Genomic DNA, 15,973 nt, shown 5'->3' with positions numbered 1-15,973 from the left:
AGCCATATGCATTATGACTCAGGAGCCGAACTCTACACGTTCTCAGGAGCCTCGTTCTCTGGAGAGACCCTCCTCCCTTTCTTTCGTCTGAGGGAAATAAAACCCACCTCAGGATCTCCTGAGGAGACTAAATCTGCCTCTCAGGCCCAGCAGGAGTTTCTCTCCAGACCAGAGTGACTGGTATAAAAAACATTTACTCGACAAGAGCACGTTGGGCAGTTTTCCAAGAGCCCTTTGAGAGGATTCATTCCAGTCAAAATCAGCAGAAATAACCAAACAAAAATGGGTTGCTCTTGCTTTGCATTTTCCTTCCTTTTCCCATAATTCCCTCTGCAGCTCACTTCTTAGAGAGACATTCACACTTTTAGGAGTCCTAATAAATAATCTTTTCCTCACCTTCAATCTTGTTTTCCTTTTGAGACGTCTGATTTGGCAGAGCACAAGACTCTTAATCCCAGGGTTGTGGGTTTGAGCCCCACATGGGGGAAATGTTTCCTGCACTGCAGGGGGTGAGACTAGATGACCCTCAGGGCCTCTCGCAACTCTGCAATTCTAGGAAACCTTCCTCTCCCCACAAGACCTTATGCAGCTGTGAAAATGCCTACATTATTGGATTAATAGAGGACTAAAAAAATGAACAAGGAGAAGGGGACGACAGAGGACGAGATGGTGGGACAGTGTTCTTGAAGCTACCAGCATGAGTTTGACCAAACTGCGGGAGGCAGTGGAAGACAGGAGTGCCTGGCGTGCTCTGGTCTATGGGGTCACGAAGAGTCAGACACGACTAAATGACTAAACAACAACAAAAATGAACCCCTTCCCCCACGTCAGGCAGGATAGCTCCTTGCTCTGGAGACCTCAGATGGGAAGAAAAAGAAAAAGAAATTGAACAAGGCATCATCTTCAAATGCCCTCTGCAAATACAGCCTCGCCATCTCCACACGTTGTCAGAAGTAAACCTTATTGCACTGAGTGGGGCTTCTGCTCAGTAAAATGTGTTTAGGGTTGATGCATTAATGTTCCTTATTTACAGACTGGATTCTGTCTTACCGGGGGCATCAAATGGGGTGTCCTCTTTATAATGCTGGACTCCAACTCCCCTCTGACCCATCCAGCATGGCCAGGGGTCAGAGAGGATGGGAGTTGCAGTCCGGCAGCTTCCGGAAGGGGCCCCATGGGCTGTGCTGCCCTATACATTTCGCATGGCACCTTCCCTTTGCTCCTCAGCCCCACCCCAAATACACAATGCTCCCCCAAGGAGCGTCATTTCACCCCACAGTGGCGGAGCAACAAGCTGCAGCCCCTGGAACGGAGAACAGGCTGGGGCGTGTCCCGTGTCCCAGGGTCGTGCAGCGTACGGCATCCCAGGTGAGCGGCCGCGATGGTACCATTTCCCTAAATGGTAGCTGGAATGGCACCCCCCACCCCCCTTCGTACCCCAGTGCTCCCCCAAGGAGTGTCTTTTCGGCACCAGGTGCATCTGATTTTTCTCCTGGGATACTAAGAGCTAGAACAACACATGCCTGTTGAATTGACCTCTCTCAAAGATCTGGCAGCCTGCTCTCCTTTCCCTGTGTTTCCCACGGGGTGGTGGCACATGATGGAATAAAGACACCCCCCCCCACCTGCCTGAGCGCCACCTCCCCTTGCTCCATTCCCTACATGTTGGCCTCGTTTGTATGTCATCATACAAAGTTACATTTAGTAGGCAGACAACATAAAAGTAACATTAAAGAAAGTAACATTAGTACAGAGATGGTGAACACAATTATAATATCTCACAATGGCTGGAAAAGGAAGCAATACAGCAGACTATACCGTGGTTTTGAGCATCACAGGGTGCAATGCAGGGGGGCAGACAAGTGGGGAGACTTTACTGATAGCAAATATTTATTCCCTGATTGATACAGAGGAAAAGAAACGTTTATTCAACTCAAAATTCTTACAACACAATCAAAAAGCATTTGCTGCTCCTTGAGAAAACATTCAGCAACTACAAAGCCCTGGAGACATTTTTTTTAAAAAATAAAATATGGAGCACGTGATCACTGGGTCATTTCCAGGAAGGGAAACTCCCAGTAGCTGAAAACTGAGAAAGTGAAACTTAACTCGGATCTTTGGTGTGAGGGAGCCATGGCTGCTGCAGGGGGTCACATCCAGCGACTCCGTGATGAAGCCACTTGCTCCATCTGCCTGGATTACTTCAAGGATCCAGTGACCATCCCAGAGTGTGGCCACAACTTCTGCCGATCCTGCTTGATCCAGTGCTGGGGGGAATCGGAGGCAGAGACTTCCTGCCCTCAGTGTAGAGAAAGAGTCCAGAGAAGGAGCCTCATCCCCAACAGGCAACTGGCTAATATGGTGGAAATAGCTCAGAATCTCAGCCTTCAAGAGGGAAAGGAGGAAGGAGGGAAAGGAGGAGTCTGTGAGAAGCACCAGGAGCCCCTGAAGCTCTTCTGCAAGGAGGATGAAACCCCCATCTGCGTGGTTTGTGACAAATCAAAGGAGCACAAACACCACGAGGTGATTCCTGTGGAGGAGGCTTTCCAGGAATACAAGGTAGGAGATCCCTGGATCTTGAGGGGGAGAAATAGCTGTGGATTTTTCTTGGGATGTTTTCTTTTTACTTCTCAGGTCCAAAGTAGGTATGGCATGAATTCATCGTTGTTTATTATGTAAAAAGCAGCCAAGGGGAAGCCTGAGGGCTCCTGGGAGGAGGGAGTTGAAGTCTTTCTCTCTGCCAGGGGGACAAAGGGATCTCCCTTGATATCCCTGAGTAGCATCTGCAAAGACTAGATAGAAGTCTGTAAGCAAGGGGTGACCTAACTGGGTCCCTGAGCCCCACAGGGATGCCACAGAAAAAAGGTAGCTGGTCCAGGGAGCCATGGACCCAAAAAGGTTGAAAACCTCTGGACTTTTATTTCCTCGAAAAAACTACTTTGCTATTATAGCAAGGCCACTGGGTGCAAGAAGCCAGCATACTATTCACCTCCTCTCTGTGTGTCTCAATCAAACCTGAGTTTTTCCTTTTCTCTTTAGGAAGAGATCTGTCGCTGCCTGGAGATTCTGAGGAAAGAGAGAGAGGAAATTCTGGCCCATCAAGCAGCCCTGGACAAGGAATGCAAAGACCTCCTTGTAAGTGCCACTCTTATTACTAGTGAGGGAACAGGCACTTGAAGAGTCGAGTCAGGACTGAGGAGGGATGGGGAAATCTGCCCATTTCAGCTTCTCCCCTTTCTCCTTTTTCCATATCAGTCTGCTCATTAAATTATTATTCTGAAAATGAATCAGATGTTAGGGTGGCTACCTCCTTGTATAAATATTTTGAAATGTACTTTACCCTCATAAATACATTTTTTGTAAACATTACCTGGCTTGTTCAACCTTGAAAAATTCAGAGGTGTGAATTTCAAAAGATTGCTCTGTTTCATTCTCCATATTTTTTTCAGCAGTTGCGAATTAGGCAAGTTCACCTTTGAATGCAGGTAAATTGTGTTTGTTTCCCATTGTCGTTTCTTACCTGAATAGCAGTCAAGGAGAAGCCTGAGGAATTGTGAGCTGAGAGGGTGGAAGCAGTTCAATTCAAATCCTGATTTACCATAAATATTACTAAATAGTTGTCTTTCTAAATGTGTGCTCTCCTTCATCTTTATGAAACTCAGGCCATTTTGAACCTTTACAGAAAACAAGGGAGCTCTGGGGATGAACTCTGCACTTTGTCCTCCTCCTCTGTTTCTCTTGCCTTCCTACACCTAAATGGCACCAGCCTAAACTGAGGGGTGTTTTACGTCCCTGGATGTTCTCTGAACTTCGAACTCTGGTTATGCCATGCCCCAAAACATGCAGGGAACATCCGTGGCTAGAAAAAATGCTCCTTTCTTTAGGCTGTAGCTCTCTGCAAAATAGAAGTAAACAGAAACAGTAATGGAGAGGGTCTCCCTTCAAAATAAAGGTTTACTTCTTTAGCCACTGGAGGTTTCATGTCTATGAAAAATCAGAAGTGTCCTCCCTGTGGAATTCTCATGATTCTCTTCCTGGTGATTTGAAGGCTGAGCACCTTCCACACTCAGACTTCCTCTTTTCTTGCAGAAATTAACAGAAATGGAGAGGCTGAAGGCCGTGGAGAAGTTCAGAGAATTGCGCCAGTTCCTGGAAGAACAAGAAAAACGTCTGCTGACTCACGTGGAAGAGGTGGAGAAGGAGATTGCAGGGAGAAGGGATGAGCAGCTGGCCAGACTCTCCAGGAAACTCTCCTCTCTTGAGAGGATCATTCAGGAGATGGAGGAGAAGAGTCAGCAGTCAGCGAGTGAACTCCTACAGGTAAGACGGTGGCAGGAACAGCCCAAGGCTCCAGGAAAAGGCTGCCCCTTTCATGTATGCAAGGAGTGAAGGGACTGAGTTGAAGAAGCCTCTGGTCAGGTTTGTAATGATCCAAGAGACCTGGGATGCTTATCTCACCTGAATGCAGACTAGAGATTCATCTGTGTTCTTGATGGAACGGGAGGTGATCTTCCGCTCTTTGCTGATGCTTTGTCTCCGAACGCCTTTCAGCTATGTGGGGCTTCGTCTAGGATGCGTTCAGGCCTCCTTCCTACATGAGCCAGTCTCTTGACCAAGCTTCTCTTCCCGTTTCCTGCACAACTTGTGGGTTGATCTCCTTCCCCATGGATACAGATCGGCCCAAAATGGTGCTCAGTCACAGTGACCAAAGAGCAAGACAGAGGGACTCATCCAGACTGCTGCTTCTCCCAGCCCTTTCCTCCAGGAAAACCCACTGTTTACTGCAGAATTAGAGCAAACCTCAGCCAGGTTTTCTCTGGATTGACGTTTGCTTTGATGTTGCACCAAGGAGCAGGTTTTTCCTGAGGGAAAGCGGCAGGGCAAAGGCAAAACCACTTGGATCTGTGTTTTCTGGGCACAGGAAAAGCAGAAGTGTGGAGGAGCCCAAAGAAACACAGAGCTGTTCTTTTACCCCTTTGGAGGCATTTTATGCTGCAGGTGCTTCTTTTACTTCCAGATGGAAAACAGAATTTGGGGACTTCTATGGAAGACAGTGCCCGGGCAGGATTATCCTGTAGGCTTACTTACATCTGAATTGCACAATGCAAACTGGATTAAAGTTATTAAATTATAATCTAAGACCAGAGATGGTGTGAATCGTCTCTTGAACCCACAAACGTGAAATTTCCCTAAAATGCTGGTGGGTTTTCATAAGGATTTTAAACAATAAAGGCAAACTGATGTGGAAATTTGGAGAACTTGATATTGGAACAATTAATAATTTCAGATTGGAAAAATAGAAGCTGTGAGAAACCAAAACTGGCTGATTCAGCCATTCCTACCCAAAACCTTGGCATGTGCCAGGCAGACTGACATCCAAGGGGCAGGGTCTGAGGGGGTCTTCCTAGTGTGGCCTGTGGTGTGCAGTGAATTCCCTTCTCTTTTTCCCTCTAGGATGTGAGAAGGACCTTGCAGAGGTAAGTGGATCTGGCTCATTTCCATTAGTATCACTCTTTGAAGCTGAGATGCAAGAACCTCAGACATGGCCCCCCAGGGGCTGCAGGGGGCAGACTGGAGGACTCACTCCCTGCAGCACCTCACAGGTGAAAGTAGAGCCCCCTCTTCTGAACTTGTAGCCCCCCAATTCTCCCTCCAAGGTTCAAGGTCAGCTGCCTCCTCCCTCCCTCCCTCCCTCCCCACATCCCTTCACAAAGGGATGGGGGCTGTTTTCTTTCTCTTGTACTTTCTGTTCATGGACTTTGTGGTAAATTCAAACATCTAGAAGAGAAAGTGCCAAAGATGCTTGGGAAGAGCTTAGGATGTACCAACAGATTTCAGTGTCCAAGTAGCATCTTGTCCAAGTAGCAGCCACCCAACTCTGGGCAGCTTTGGACATCACTCACATCCTCTGGAGAAGCTCAGGGAGGGAGGGATTGCAGGCATTCCACCTCAGGGGTTTGGTTCTTAAGTCCTGGGACCTTCCCAGAAAGTTGTTAGGGGGCAGCATTTTTGGAAGCCATGGGAGCCCTCCGGTGGTGTCGCTTGGGCTTACATCTTGTCCCTTGTGCTGTTTAGCATCCTTACGAAGCCACTGACCAGGGCTTGGAGGTGGGTGTCAAGAGATGAAGCTGAATCCTGAAAATTACCTGTTGCGAAATGAACTTTAACTTTGTTCATGTTATTGAGATTTCCTGCAAGAATTAGGGAGATGGGGCCACAATGGGGCCATTCATTGTTTTCTTTTCACCAGGTATGAGGAAAGAGAGAGTTCAGAGAAGCCACTGGCTTTCCCTCCAGAGCTGAGGAACAGGATCTTGGAATCCTGTGATCTAAATCACCTTGTGGAGGATACAATGAAACAATGGGAAGGTAATGAAAAATGGCTGCCAGGATTTCACACTGGGAATTGTGTTTCTTCAGAACTGAACATGCCAGGCTCTTATTGCATGGAATTGAGTAACCCCAGGATACCTTCCTTCTTGGTGCTCTAGCCTTCATTTCCCGTCCCCCAGAATGGCCCATGTATATTGTGACGCTGGATCCTGTAAAGAAAGCCTGAACCAGAGTGTAGAGCAAAGTCAGGATTTTTTCCTCCCATGTGCATTTGTTTACAGTTATTCAGAACCTCCTTTTCCTTTTGGTTCCCTGTCTGCACAATCTGAGTTTGTCCTTTTAGAGGTTCTCCTGCTCTGAATTGAGTCAAAGGGCATTAAGAAGCCCCCAGTCCAAAAATGTAGAGCCCAATTTCAGGGACAAAGTAGGCTTGCTTTATGATTGTTGAGTTTTAAAGCTTTAGTTATTTTCATAGATTCTTCCTATGATTTCTTTTTTTAATTATTTTTTGTATGATTTAATTAATATTTAATAATTGTACTTGAATTTATGAATTTATGGAAGGTTAGTTTTGTATGGAGATTTATCTCAGGTGGAAGAGTGTTGCCCTTACACTTTATATCTTTTTGCTTCCTCAGATGCTCTGTTATACAGAAAACTGATTCAGAAAGGTAAATTTCCAGAGGAGGAACAATTTCACAGGAGGGATGGGGACTGATATTTCATGGGTGTTGAACCATCTGTGCTGCAGACTTTGGGACCCCCATCAATGACCTAACTCTGGGAAACAGTCCTCTAGTGGTGTTTGGGTTCTTTGTCTGCCCCATTAATGAACTGGGAGGGAGGTTGGAGGCTTGGGTTGGGGGCAGAGCTTGCCCCTGCAAACAACCTGCACACCAGTCTGAGTTAATTTTCCGCCAATAGACTATTATCTTGGTTTCCCCTTTAATTTTATAGATTTTGCTTTCTTTCATAAAATTTTTATACTGCTTGATTGTGGGGAAAAGCCTCAGAGCCTTACAATATCTTACAAAAGCCCTTAAGGAGATTTCTGAAGGGTCAGTCCAGTGTCCATCTTGTTGAGTTCTCAAGTATAAGGAATCCCCTTTGCATTTTGTTTTCCCTCCACACAATCTGGAGAGGTTATTTTGGGGCTTCTCTAGATTTGCTTGGATTTCTCCCTCATGAAGTGTGTTAAAAAGGGCAAGCACCCAGTCCCTCCTCCACCTCCTGCCAGGCTGGTCCCCCAGCAGCAGAGCCAAGGCCTCAGAGTTTCAACCTCACCAGCCATTTCTTGTGCTTCAGCCATCCCCATCTCCTCAGAGTTCCCACAGTTCTTTCGAGATCAGCCCTATTCCAGGAGGGAGGACTTCCCATTGCACAAGACCCTTGGAATTACAGGGTAAAGCTCTGCCGATTCTTCCTCTGCAATTTGGTTTGTCAGCATACTTGGAAATTCCAGTTTCAACAGCTTTGCCCCACCAGTTTACTTGGGGCAGATGTTAAACCTTTCTTCATCCATCCAGTTCAGATCCCCATTTCATTTGTGGATTTTGAATGATTGTATTCTGCCATTTCCTAGTATGGTTTACCATTTCTCATATTCCCATGAAATCATGAATTAGCAGAGTTTGAAAGGATCCCAAGGATCATCTAGTCCAACTCCCTGCAATGCAGGAATTACAGCTAGACACGTTAGTTGTCTTAATTACTTAGGCCTAGTGATATTACATTCTCAAGAATAATCTTTTGGAGAATATTTAACATCACTACTTAGGCCTATAGTTGTCGTCTTTGCATGATTTAATCTTTTGATTGAAATAAGGAAACAACAGAAGCTATGATATGGTGATGTTTTGTAAAAAAATATTTATTTTTTAGCTATTGCATTGTAGCCTGTTAAGCCTGTCTTTTTGCTTCCTCAGATGTTCAGTCATTCAGACATCTTCAGAGAGATAAATTTCACATGGAGACCCCAATTCACAGGAGGGGGGGGGGACTAGTGTTTCATGGTTGCCACGTGTCCCCTTTTTGTAGGTCCTCTACATTCATGATTAAAATTTCTCCCCTTGGTGGATTCTTAAAATTATAAAATTGGCAAATTGTCTCAAGTTATTTGGTTTGGTTTACAGTAAACCATTTAAATTTTTCTAGTGCATTAGACTCAGATCTAAGGCACCCATCTAAGCTAGCCTAGAGCAGAGAATCACAACAGAGCAGCATCTTAAGCTAGCCACATCCTGTATAAAACCCTTCTCTTGTGGCTGAACTAAAAGGATGCTGGCTCAGCTACAAGATGTTGGAGGAGTCTGGGAGGGGAAGAGTTAACACCCCCCTGCCCTTAAGGAGAGTCCATATGTACATGTTTAACAGTTTAATAAATTGTTCTGTGCCCACTTGTGTTCACAAAGATGTGAACAGGAGCCCAAATACTTTCATGTGGCAAGCGAGGGAGCAATATGTATTATTATTATTCTTTTGTTGTTGAAATTTCAGAACATTGCTACTAGCAGTATATCACAGCTTTGAAAGCCTACAAAGAGTAGGGGTATTTAAAATGAGTGTCGTCATAGCGATCCATGGTTAAGAGTAGAAGTTGGCAAATGTGTCCTCTTTTTTGCTCTTCAAAATATGTCAACTCTACACTTGCCTAGCACGACTGGTAACTTTTTGAGTTATTCCCCCTTTCCCCCAGGGAACTAGTCTTATGGTATATATTAAATCCAAAAGAAAAGCATGGAATAAGCAGTCCTTTGTAAAATTGCCCTGCCACCTGCCTCTTCTTCCCTGGCGGCAAGGCCGAAACTTCCAAAATGGTAGAGAGGAAGGAAAGACCAAGTGGGTGAGAGAGATGGAGAGCAGGAATAAACAGGCTCCCCACTTAATGCGATTTATTATTATTATTATTATTATTATTATTATTATTATTATTATTATTATAACGGGGGGTCCCCATCTCCCAGCCCAACCCAGAGGTCTCCAAAGGCCAATTCCCACAGATATTATCAGAGGAAAGCAGCTTCTCCCCTCTCCTGCCTCCTCCAATTCTCCTCTCTTTCCCCTTAGATAACACAGAAGAGATGAGTAAAAGGGTTCCTGGGTGGTTTTTCCTCCTAGAAAATGCCTGGGTTGAGAGGAGGGCAGGTTCAATACACATTGAATATAAGAAAGTGATGGGAACTGATTTAAAAACCATCAAGGAAGATATTTATTCTGATGAGAATCTGCAAGGAGGAGTCTCAGTCTAGCATGCGATGCAAAGAAATCCCCTTGATCTGAAAGGGAATCTGGGTTTTTTGGGTGTTATTTATTTATTTATCAAGGTGTCGATTTCTGTCTCTTGTCTGACTCTGCCTAATCTTCCCTTTCCCTCATCTTCTCCCCCACAGCAAATGTCACTCTGGATCCTGACACAGCCCATCCTGAACTCATCCTGTCCGAGGATGGGAAAAGCGTGAGAAAGGGAGACAAACCTCAAGCCCTGCCTGATAATCCTGAGAGATTCAGATGCGACTCTTGTGTGTTGGGACGTGAGGGATTCACAACAGGCAGCCATTTCTGGGAAGTCACTGTGGGAAGTGGGGGATGGTGGGCTTTGGGGGTCGCCAGGAAGTCTGTGGAGAGAAAGGGCTTCTTCCCCTTAAGGCCTGAGAGAGGGATCTGGGCTGTGTGGAAGACGGGAGGGGAGTACTTGGCCTGCATCTCCCCTGATCCCTCTCCTCTGTCCCTGAGTGAGGAGCCCAGGAGGATCCGGGTGACTCTGGACTATGAAGGGGGACGTGTGTCTTTTTCTGACGCTGACTCAGGAGCCGAACTCTACACGTTCTCAGGAGCCTCGTTCTCTGGAGAGACCCTCCTCCCTATCTTTTTTCTGTGGGGATACCAAACATACCTCAGGATCTCCTGAGGAGACTAAATCTGCCTCTCAGGCCCAGCAGGAGTTTCTCTCCAGACCAGAGTGACTGACGTAAAAAACATTTACCCGCCAAGAGCAGGTTGGGCAGTTTTCCAAGAGCCCTTTGAGAGGATTCATTCCAGTCAAAATCAGCAGAAATAACCAAACAAAAATGGGTTGCTCTTGCTTTGCATTTTCCTTCCTTTTCCCAGAATTCCCTCTGCAGCTTCTTAAAGAGACAGTCACACTTTTAGGAGTCCTAATAAATTTTCTCACCTTCAATCTTGTTTTCCTTTTCAAATGTCTGATTTGGCAGAGGACAAGACTCTTAATCTCAGGCTTGTGGGTCTGAGCCCCACATTGGGCAAATGTTTCCTGCACTGCAGGGGGTGGGACTAGATGACCCTCAGGACCCCTTGCAACTCCGCAATTCTAGGAAACCTTCCTCTCCCCACAAGACCTTATGCAGCTGTGAAAATGCATGCATCATTGGATTAATAGATGACTAAAAAATGAACCCCTTCCCCCACGTCAGGCAGGATAGCTCCTTGCTCTGGAGACCTCAGACGGGAAGAAAAAGAAAAAAATTGAACAGGGCGTCAGCTTCAAATGCCCTCTGCAAATACAGCCTCGCCATCCCCACACCTTGTCAGAAGTAAACCTTCTTGCATTGAGTGGGGCTTCTGCTCAGTTAAATGTGTTTTGAGTGGATGCATTAACGTTCCTTATTTACAGGCTGGATTCTGTATATTGGGGGCATCAAATGGGGTGTCCTCTGGATAATGCTGGACTCCAGCTCCCCTATGACTCATTCAGCATGGCCAGGGGTCAGAGAGTTGCAGTCCGGCAGCTTCCAGAAGGGGCTCCATGGCCTGTGCTGCCCCATACATTACGCAGGGCAACTTCCCTGTGTTCCTGAGCCCCACCCCAAATACACAGTGCTCCCCAAGGAGCATCATTTCAGCACCAGATGCATCTGATTTCTCTCCTTGGATACTAACAGCTGGAACAACACATGCCTGTGGAATTGACCCCTCTCAAAGACCAGGCAGGAGTCTCTCTGGCTCCACTATCAGGGCCACTGACTACTGACCGCTGCAGCCTGCTCTCCTTTCCCTGCATTTCCCTGCCTGATGGAATAAAGACACCTCCACCCCCCCCCCCGCCTAAGGGCTGCCTCCCCTTCCACCATCCCCTATATGACGTTGGCCTCCTTTGTGTGTCATCGTACGTTTCCCTGTGAGCCTCCACTCACCCCGTGGAAGGACACAAAAGTGGCCCATTTGGTCCAGAGCCCAAGAGAGGCCACCCAGACGCCTGTGGAAAACCTGCAAGGAGGACCAGAGAGCAAAAGCAGCCTTGCCCCCCCCCCCTGCAGCCTCCAGCAACCGATCTTTACAAGCATGGGCGCCAACTTGAATAAAAATATTTTTGGTGGGGGGAGCAGATAAGCCCTAATCCTCTCACCTTCGGCTTGGTTTTATCCCTCAGTCACCTCCAGCACCTTCCCCTGCTCCTTGGCGGTGGCACGCACCCCTTGCCCCGGGCACCCTGAGCTGGGGGTCTGGCCCGATGCCCACCCCCACTGCTGACAGGCAACACCACGCAGCCCCTTCCACACCATCCTTGGTCCAAAAAGCAGCCCTCATTACAAATGGGAGGGGCCAAAAGCCACGTTGGGAACCCCAGGGAGAAGCTGACTTGAGTGGCCATTTTGCCTAGAATGGAAAATGCCCCCCCAAAAAAACACACTCACACACACACAAATGTTGGCTGTGTCCCTAACACATTTCTCTTGCATTGGCAGTCAGAATGCAGAAAAACAATGGGAGCAATAAGCATGTTCAAGAATGCTGTTTGAAGGCGCACAACACAGTGGGACTTTAAATGACACAATGGATGAAACATCAGGGCTTAGATTGAACCCTTTTTAAAGCAGGCCATGCTGGAAATAGGCATACATAGAACTGAGCAAGTGCCAATATTGCATGAAGTTGCAGAGCAGAGAGAGAGAGAGAGAAACCAATAAGGGTTATTCCATTGCTATGGCTCAGAGCTGCCTTGGGCTCCTCCGCAACTGTCACCTAGTTAACAGTCACTCCAACACTGTTTCTACCCCAACTGGTCATTATAACTTGAAGAACTAGTACCTGAGCTTGTTCCTTTCCTCCTCCCTCCCCATTCCCCTTTCCTTTTATGTCACCTCTTTTAGCTTGTTTTTCATTGATCTGTGAAACTGCATTCTTACTTCACCACAAACAGATGCTTATGTTCAAAGAAAGTGGTTTGAGAATCACATTCACACTAAATCAAGCATTGCTGCAACCAGCAAGTTTTCAAACCGTAGTAATGGGTGGAGAAGGGAAACAAACTGCTATGACTGTCGGAAATGCAGCTTAAATTGTGGCAAGGTGTTGTGAGCAGGTGCTAGCAACATGGGGACCTAGTGCTGGTGAAATGGCTTATTCCCCCCTCACCCCAAAACAGCTCTGTGAGGTTGACTAGTATCAGGATGAGCAACTGGTCCAGGGGACTCTGAATTCCTAAAGCTAAAAAGGGACTTGAACCCAACTCTCCCCAAGCCCAAGTTTCTAGGCATCTGGTTGTCTCCCCCTCTCTGCCGCCCAAAGTCAACGATGGCTGGCTGAAAAGTGATGCATTTACCTGCTTGCACATATTGTTGTTGTTCTTGTTTAGTTGTTTAGTCGTGTCTGACTCTTTGTGACCCCATGGACCAGAGCACACCAGGCACTCCTATCTTCCACTGCCTCCCGCAGTTTCGTCAAACTCATGTTCGTATCTTCGAGAACACTGTCCAACCATCTCGTCCTCTGTCGTCCCCTTCTCCTTGTGCCCTCCATCTTTCCCAACATCAGGGTCTTTTCCAGGGAGTCTTCTCTTCTCATGAGGTGGCCAAAGTATTGGAGCCTCAGCTGCAGGATCTGTCCTTCCAGTGAGCACTCAGGGCTGATTTCCTTCAGAATGGAGAGGTTTGATCTTCTTGCAGTCCATGGGACTCATGCTTTTGATCTGGAATCTCAGCTAACAAAGGAAGGTTCCTCAGGGATATCCCCTCTGGCACAGCTTCCCTGGGTGGGAATTCTCCACCTTGATCTCCCTCCTTTTACCTGCAGGTGATGGTGAAACTGAAAACATTTTTTAAACGTATGTGTGGGAAACCCATAAGCAGGACCTGGGAACAAGATCCCCTCCCCTTCTAGAGTCTCCAGCAACCGCTCTTCAGGAGGACTCCTCCTCCCAACCACAGAGGCAGGGCATATAACCACCCAAAGTCTTATCCTCAAAGAATTTTATCTAATCCTCTCTTAAAGCCCCCCAGGTTTTTCAGCCATTGCAAGGGACCACACTTCATCAGGAATATAGGAAGACTTCACAATGTGTAGTAAAATTGATTAATAATAATAGCCAAGATAATGCACCAGGCATTCCTATCTAGGGAAGGAGCTTCATAACTTGTCTGCCGCACCACAGATGGTGCCTTCTGCCAGGCCAGCCCATTGGTCCATCGAGGTCAATATTGCCTCCACTGACTGGCAGCTGCTCTGCAGGGTCTCCAGGAAGGGGGCCTTCCTAGCCATGCCTGCAGATGTCCTGGCCAGGGATGATGGGAGTTGTAGCGTGAAGCAAACAGAGGATTCCAGGGAAACAATGCTGAAAGTGTCCTTTTCAATCTGAAGTCAAACTTAGCAACCAGATTTTTAGGAGTTCTCTTCATGGAATCAACTCCAATTCAAAAATGACAAGGAAGCCTGTTATAGGAATTCTAAGGTTTTATATATATATATATATATATATATATATATATATATATATATATATATTAATAACTGTACAAGACAAGCACATACATAAGTATATAAACCACATGTCTGAAATAGTGCAGGAGAACATTCCTGCAGCCATTTTGACTCCCAAATTGACCTCAAATGTTTCTCTGCAAGGAAGAAGGAAAATGGAAAACCTCCCAATAGGAACAACTATACATATGTGGTGGAGGTGTGAGGAAATTAAGAAATTTTGGATAGTAGTACACGAAGAACTAAAGAAGATGTTGAAAATATCAATAACAAAGAAACCAGAGATATATCTCCTTGGATTGATAGATGATGAGATACCATGGGGGGGGGGGAGAAGAATTTTTCTATATGCAAGTACAGCTGCTAGAATAGTGATTGCTGCTAAGTGGAAGTCAAAAACCATAGCCACAAAGGAGGAATGGATTTGTAAACTAAATGAATATTTAATTCTGGCAAAATTAACTGCTATAATAAGAAATCAGTCGAATCAAAAATTTAAAAAGGAGTGGAAATGTTTTGATTAATATATTGCAAAATATTGCTCAAAAAAGATATGCTAATATGCCTAGATTAAAATGTGAAGTACTGGATGGAAGAAAAATTAGTAAAAAAAGATAATAAGAATATATAGATGATTAGAGAAGGTTGTAGAATGCAAAGATTATTGTAAATTGTATAATGTGGAGGAAATGGAGTGGGGGAGGAGGGGGAAGTGGGAGGAAGGAGAAAAGAATAATATGATGGATTGAGGAAATAGAAATGTGAAAACGGAAAACCTCCCCATTGTCTCTTCGCTCACAAATCCTGTCTTAAGGGCGTACCTGTGTATGAACAGGGTGAGCCTGTGACCTGGATTTGGGAACTGAATATTTTCCATCAAAAAGAATGGTCAGATTGACCAGGTAATGCAACCAGTGACCATTATAAGGTATCCCGGATTTCTGCTGTAGACCGCCCCTTCAGTGATGTATGTATCATGTAGATTAAGACTGATGGACATTTGCTGGGGATCGAAACCGGGAAAGGGGGTGGTGGGGTCTGGGAATCCAAAGGGTGTACAATTATAATCTGTTTTTTATTTTGTTTGGCTATTAGTATGAAAATTGGGGAATTCGTGGGAGGGAATTTGGGTCGACTTTAGAAAAAGGTTCGAGCACTGAGGTACAAATATTGATGTCTATAAGTTAAAATTGGTTTTTCTAAAATGAATTAAATATAAAAAGGTTAAAAATTGGGGATAGGAACTTGTTGAACTAACAATTTGAATTGGAATACAAGAAGGGGAGGTGTGGGAAAGTCAGGGAAGTATGGTATTGAAAATATGGAATTGTAAACCTTATGTGTTTTTAATTTTTTTGTTTTTTGTTTTTTTGATTTTTTGTATTAAATGTGGAAAATTTTAATAAATATTTAAATAAAAAAAAGTGATGTATGTATCATGCATTGGGGGGTGGACTTGAGCTACAGGGTGGCAATTTCAAAAGTCTATATAAGGGCTTGCATACCAATGTTCTGGCTTCCTCCTCCCTCCTGCGTGGGGGTGGGGGGTGAGCACCCTGTTGCAACAGCTGTAATAAACATCATGCTTACTAGCTGCTTTGCTTCTCAATATTCTCTGGTTGGCCTCTGTTATTTTTCTCCTATCAATAGTGAACCTACGTAAGGACTCTATACGGGCTCCAGGGTACCCCATAAGGGGAAAGGAGCAGTTTTTTCCTATCACAAAGCCTATGAATGAAAATGTTACAATATGAATACCACAACTTACTAGGTGTGTGTGTTTGTGTGTAATCAAAAGCATGGGAAGCAGTCCAGAAGCATTGTCTGCTACTTGAGAAAACATTCTGTGGGAGTCATGCAGAGCCATACCAGAGGCTTCTAATATTGCAGGGGCCCCCTGACCTCGTGACCAGCACTCCAAGCTTTA

The 15,973-nt window shown here is 45.6% G+C and overlaps 2 protein-coding genes across 3 annotated transcripts in view; both read left to right on the top strand.

Moving 5' to 3' along the window:
- Nucleotides 1–10,510, top strand: part of LOC310757202 (butyrophilin subfamily 1 member A1-like) — a 48,739-nt gene extending 38,229 nt beyond the window's left edge. The window contains exon 2 of the mRNA XM_083602456.1: nucleotides 9,723–10,510. Coding sequence (XP_083458582.1) covers nucleotides 9,723–10,240 — 518 coding nt within the window. The 3' untranslated portion in view covers nucleotides 10,241–10,510. The remainder of the gene's footprint in view (nucleotides 1–9,722) is intronic.
- The window catches only part of LOC310756773 (zinc finger protein RFP-like), a 53,383-nt gene continuing 39,113 nt past the window's right edge, over nucleotides 1,704–15,973 (top strand). The window contains exons 1-2 of one of the 2 annotated variants that reach the window (XM_083601484.1): nucleotides 1,704–2,559; nucleotides 3,040–3,135. In XM_083601484.1, coding sequence (XP_083457610.1) covers nucleotides 2,134–2,559; nucleotides 3,040–3,135 — 522 coding nt within the window. In that variant the 5' untranslated portion in view covers nucleotides 1,704–2,133. The remainder of the gene's footprint in view (nucleotides 2,560–3,039; nucleotides 3,136–15,973) is intronic. The other variant, XM_083601486.1, reaches the window with a different exon arrangement.

The sequence above is a fragment of the Podarcis filfolensis genome (genome assembly GCF_964270895.1).
Source record: "Podarcis filfolensis genome assembly, chromosome: 2".
Classification (NCBI taxonomy): Eukaryota; Metazoa; Chordata; class Lepidosauria; order Squamata; family Lacertidae; genus Podarcis; species Podarcis filfolensis.
The sequence above is the reverse complement of the archived record's forward strand: the minus strand, read 5'-3'. Positions and strand labels throughout refer to the sequence as shown.